The 5,561-nt window shown below is 49.6% G+C and overlaps 1 protein-coding gene across 1 annotated transcript; it reads left to right on the top strand.

Annotated features, from left to right (window-relative positions):
- Positions 1-1,245: 1,245 nt before the first annotated feature.
- On the top strand, positions 1,246-4,661 carry LOC127292938 (protein WRKY1-like). Its single transcript, XM_051322484.1, has 4 exons — positions 1,246-1,370; positions 2,134-3,059; positions 3,151-3,276; positions 4,075-4,661. The coding sequence occupies exons 2-4, from the start codon at positions 2,155-2,157 to the stop codon at positions 4,211-4,213; spliced, it is 1,170 nt and encodes a 389-aa protein (XP_051178444.1). The 5' UTR covers positions 1,246-1,370; positions 2,134-2,154; the 3' UTR covers positions 4,214-4,661.
- The last annotated feature ends 900 nt before the right edge of the window (positions 4,662-5,561 follow it).

Below are 5,561 nucleotides of genomic sequence, written 5' to 3'. Positions count from 1 at the left end.
TTAAATATTATGTACTCCGTATATTGCCATATATTGCACTACAACCTATACCGTGATACCGACAAAAGTACTCATTAAACCGTAGATGCCCCTTCCCGGCCCGGTTCATACTGGTCGTGAACTGCCAAATAAAAAACATGGCCAACTAACACAGAGGACTCCACACCGTGCAGCCGGCCACGCCCGGACAAGATGATGGCTTAGAGATAGATAGAGCAATGCTCATATATATCTTTCCAGCTCATGGCCGTCGGTTTTCACTCACCGCCTCCTGGTAATGCCTTCAGCGGCGCCCCCTAGGGTTCTTTGAATGACCCAACGTTTCGAATGTTTATACTAATCTAAACCCAATTTGGGCACATAAAATGAATATCGTTATAATTCATAATTTATGCCATATATTGCACTACCTTATATACCGCAACACAAAAACTCGTTAAAACCCTAAATGCGCCTTCCCAGGGCATATACACACTTTGAATTGCGAAAAAAATACAACCAGCTCACACAGAGGGCGCCACACCGTGCAGCCCGCCGCACCCGGACAAGGTGACGGCTTAGAGATAGATAGGGAGTGAGACGCTTGTACGTATCTTTCCAGCTCATGGCCGTCGGTTTTCACTCAGCCCGTGGTAATGCCTTCAGCGGCGCGTCGGGATGCTGCGGATGGCCTAACGTTCTAATGTGTATACTAATCTAAATGCATAAAATGAATATTGTTATATTTCATAATTTGTGCCATATATTGCACTAGTACCTTATATATCGCAACACAAAAACGTATGAAACCCTCAAAACGCCTTCACCGAGTCTTATACACATTTTGAATATGAAAAAAAAATACAACCAGCTCACACACAGAGAGATGGTGAGAAGACGTTCACGAGTGGCAGCAAGAGGAGAGAAAGAGAGAGAAGACGTAGGGGACCCCACCCGGTCCAGTGTGGCCTCTGACACAGCTCACGCCTTTGACGAAACGGCAGCCCCGGGAACCCAACCCCACAGGCCGACTAAAAAAACCCCAGCGGCCAAAAAGAAAAAACCCGGGCAGGGCGCACAAAAAGTCCATACGCAGGACAGGGACGTTGGCGATGGACGGCCAGGATCGTCCCGCGCCGGTGGCCCCGCCCCCGCAGCGCCCGAGGAGGAATAAAGAAACCCGGAAAAGCGAGAGCACTGCGGCCCCGGCCCCACCGCCCCCGTTTCTTTATTTATTTTCATCCTCACTCCCTGCCCCGGACACACTCGAGACTCTCTGCTCTCGTCGCTCCTTCTCCTTCCTGTACCAGCCGAGGCAGCCTCCTCCTCCTCCACCTCCCCTGCCACCCGACGAGAGCGGCGGTGGTGGCGACGCCTGCAACGGCCGCCAGGTTTGCTCCCCGTCCCCTCTTACTAGTTTCTTGCTGCTAGGATCATGCATGCTCTGCTCTGCTAGCTCGTGCGCGCGATTCGGTTCTCGAGTTCTTGTTATTCCGTGGATGGATCGAGGGGATGCTCGGTCGGATTCCGGTTCTTGTTCGCCGGAGCAGCGGCTTCCGCTTCCGCCCCTGTTTTTTTTTCCAGATTTTTTTTTGAGGGGAGCTAGCTGCAGGGTGGTGCTGGTCGCGCTCACTCGCTCGCTCACTCACGGGCGTGCCGTAGCCTTTTATGTTCTTCTAGGCTTCAGGTGCCTCCTCCTCGATGGATGGATTGTCCGCCGGCCTAATTTTAGTACCGATTAAGGCTACCCAAATGCCGTGTCCCATGTTCGCATCTCCAATTTTGGAGTGGCAGCAGGATGCCGGTGATGATGCGATGCCTTGGCGCCCCCCCCCCCCCTGTGTGTGTGTGTGTGCCCCATCATTGCTGAGAATCTCCTGCGCTATATATCCGGTGTTCCTTCGGGCTTGAAATCTATGGAGACGGCCGGCGGCTCTTTTGTGGGGCGGAATGATTACAGTCATCGGCGGCATATCTGCTCATGTGTCTGCTGTTTTTTTTTCTTTTCTATTTCACTGTAGGAAATATATCCTCTGTAGATTGATTCTTTTTTACTCTCGAATCTTCTGAGGGAGTTCAATAATTGCGAGCTCAGGGCATGTTTTCAATGGATCCTCTCTGATTCGAGAAGTGCTTATTTGTTTGTGTGTGCAGATAGGGGGGAGGGAGTCGCCGATGGAGGGCGTGGAGGAATCGAGCAGGGAGGCGGTGCAGAGCTGCCACAGGGTGCTCAGCCTCCTCTCCAACCCGCAAGGCCAGCTCGTGCCGCACAAGGAGCTCGTGGACGCCACCGGGGAGGCCGTCGCCAAGTTCGGCTCGCTGGCCTCCAAGATCGCCAATGGCAACGGCCGGCAGGGCCATGCCAGGGTCAGGAGGAGCATCAAGAAGCCCATGCCGATGTTCGACAGCAAGCTCTTCCTGGAGAGCTCTGCGCTGGCTCCTCGCGGTGCTGCGGCAGCAGCAGCTAAAGCATCCCAGACGACCCCGGACACCAGTCTCCGGCTGTGTCCCAGGTACAGCCAGCAGGTGGAGGGCTCCTCCTCCAAGGCTCCTGTCAGGATCCCTGCCCAGTTCCCCCAGAGGCTGCTTCTGGAGAACCCCTCGGTGGGTTCCAACGGGCCGGCGCGCGGACCGCCGGTCCAGCTCGTCCAGCCGGTGTCCGTGGCGCCCCCGGCGGGGACGCCGGCGCCGGCATTGCCGGCGGCGCATCTCCATTTCCTCCAGCAGCAGCAGAGCTACCAGAGGTTCCAGCTCATGCATCAGATGAAGCTGCAGAGCGAGATGGTCAGGAGGGGTGCCCTTGGTGACCAGGGTGGCAGTGGCAAGGCTGGTAGTCTCAAGTTTGATGGTTCTAACTGCACGGGCTCATCCCCCCGTTCGTTCCTGACATCTCTGAGCATGGAGGGGAGCATGATGAGTTTGGATGGCAGCCGCTCTAGCCGCCCCTTCCAGCTCGTTAGTGGTTCGCAGACGGCGAGCACTCCTGAGTTAGGACTTGTGCAGAGGAAGAGGTGCGCTGGAAGGGAGGATGGGAGTGGACGCTGCGCGACCGGGACCAGGTGCCACTGTGCCAAGAAAAGGTTAGAGGTTCATTGTGATAAACTGGTATCTTAGTACTGATATTCTGGTCTTTAAATCTTTTTATAAACCACCCATTGTATGAAATGACAGGAAGCTAAGGATAAAGAGGTCCATCAAAGTCCCTGCAATCAGTAATAAGGTCGCCGACATCCCAGCTGATGACTTCTCGTGGCGCAAGTATGGACAGAAGCCAATAAAGGGATCCCCTCATCCTAGGTACAGCTAAATACTTGAATCAGTTTTTATCCCTCTATACTTGTTTGCTTATACAGCTACATGACACAAGCCGTTTGTAATTACGCTTTGTTAGGGTTTTACAATTTCGTTATGTCAGGAAACAAGTAGCACTTGGTCATGTTCATATCTTATTTTTCTCTGTTCACAGTTAGGGCTTACATTTTCTTATTTGTTTGTAAAAATTAAGTATATGCCCATATCAGTAGAATGCAGAATACTCCAAAAAAATATTCATCAAAAGGATTTACACATGATGTTTGTAGTTACATTTTGTTGGGTTTTATGATTTTGATATGTCAGGAAACAAGTAGCACTTGGTTATGCTCACATGTCATTTTTCTTTGTTCACTGTTAGAGCTTCTCTCTCTCTTTTTTTCTTTTGTAAAAATTAAGTATATGCCCATATCAGTAGAATGCAGAATCCTCCAAAAAGTATTCATCAAAAGGGTTTACTGAATTGGATAACTAAAAGAGTTATAGTCCTTGTATGGGGTGAAAGTTCAGGCTAGATTTCATGCCCCATCTGTTTAGGTAATAGATACCACAAATAGCAAAGTGAGATTGAGATATCCTTCCCTAAAGGAGGCTTTTGTTTTCATTCCAAGTTTGCTAGGCATATATGCAGTTTAAGATAAATCTGTTATAATTCTGGTAATGTGCCTATTGCAATCCAAGAAAGATTACAGCCGACGACCTCTTCCCAGCACACTTTACCTTCTTGTTCTTTCTTCAAACAGGCAGCTTACGGATATATATGTGTGCATCATTGTCTTGCAGGGGTTACTACAAGTGTAGCAGCGTGAGGGGCTGCCCAGCAAGGAAGCATGTCGAGAGGTGCGTCGACGACCCAACGATGTTGATCGTTACCTACGAGGGCGATCACAACCACAACCGAGCTGCAGCCCAGCCAGCCTGACCTTTCAGGCTTTCAGTCCCAGACCGCTTTCAATAGCCTCTGTTTCTAGAAAAAAGAAGATGAAAAAAAGAAGAAGAGCCTAGTTTGTACATATTCTTCTGACCCTAACTGCTGGGGGAGGAGGGAGAGTCAGCTCTTTCAGGAGAATCCATGGCGAAAGAGTTTTATCGCGTAGATGGTCGATGTAGTGTGTCTCATCAAACTAATAATTTTGTAGCCTTGTTTTGTACCTTTTCTCTCTGTTTATGTCGGTCCTTGGGACTGTCGTGTGTCGTGCAGTGTAACATTGAGCTGCAGTTATATGTCGGGGGTTGGTGTTACTGTAAACTTTGGAAGGGGAGATAGGGGAAAGCTGGTAGCAGGCAGTGTTTGTTGAGGTTGAACACCTAGGAACATTATGTACCCTCATCTTCGGTCAATTGGATTGGTGCAATCTTGTCGATGGTAATCACCTGGTACTTTGATATGTGGTTTTTTGTTGGCACAACTGGTGGTTTCTGTGGTGGCACTCCCACTCCCAGCCTCCAATTCTGCAGCATTAGAGCATTTCCAGCCGCGTCCCCAAACCGCGCTGGATTGAGCGTTTGGGGGACGTGTTTTGTTCGTGCCGCGTTTGGGGGACGTCGCTCCCCAGCCGTGTCCCCCAAACGCCGCCCCCAAACATTAAAAATAATTTTTTTAACATATAAACCATTTATATCAAATGTAGCATATGAAAAAAAATGTTTTCGAGGATTGTTTTCAAATTAAATTACAACAAACAATAAAACAAGTAATCAAATATAATAAAAAGGGCTAGATGATACATCAAGGTACCACGGTATTTCCTTTGATCCTCCACAAATGCTCAACGAGATCAGCTTGAAGTTGCTCATGCACATTGCTGTCACGGATCTCTGTGTGCATGGCGAGAAAATCAGCAAAATCTGCAGGCAACTCATGATCAACCTCCGCGAGAGGGCCTTGACACTCATAGGGACCAACATGTGACCTAACATGATTCTTGCGGTCATCCTCGATGATCATGTTGTGCATGATCACACAAGCCTGCATCACCTCCCACATTTGGTCGTGAGACCAGCTTAGAGCAGGGTACCGGACAATGGCAAATTGTGCTTGAAGCACACCAAATGCCCGCTCGACATCCTTCCTGCAAGCCTCCTGTCGTGTAGCAAAGTGAGAATTCTTCAGACCTGATGAATTCGAGATTGTTTTGACAAAAGTGGCCCATTTTGGATATATACCATCGGCTAGATAATAGCCTTTGGTATATTGGTGGCCATTGATCTCATAGTTGCATGGTGGAGCATGCCCTTCCACTAGTCTGCTGAACACCGGAGACCGCTGC

The sequence above is a fragment of the Lolium perenne genome, chromosome 4 (assembly GCF_019359855.2).
Source record: "Lolium perenne isolate Kyuss_39 chromosome 4, Kyuss_2.0, whole genome shotgun sequence".
NCBI lineage: Eukaryota > Viridiplantae > Streptophyta > Magnoliopsida > Poales > Poaceae > Lolium > Lolium perenne.
This window is presented reverse-complemented; position numbering and strand designations above follow the sequence as displayed.

Excerpts from the sequence above, each read along its gene's own strand:
- LOC127292938 (XM_051322484.1), top strand. The coding sequence starts at position 2,155 with ATGGAGGGCGTGGAGGAATCGAGCAGGGAGGCGGTGCAGAGCTGCCAC. Across the intron at positions 3,060-3,150 it reads TGCCACTGTGCCAAGAAAAG|GAAGCTAAGGATAAAGAGGT; the intron begins GTTAGAGGTTCA and ends ATGAAATGACAG. Across the intron at positions 3,277-4,074 it reads AAGGGATCCCCTCATCCTAG|GGGTTACTACAAGTGTAGCA; the intron begins GTACAGCTAAAT and ends ATTGTCTTGCAG.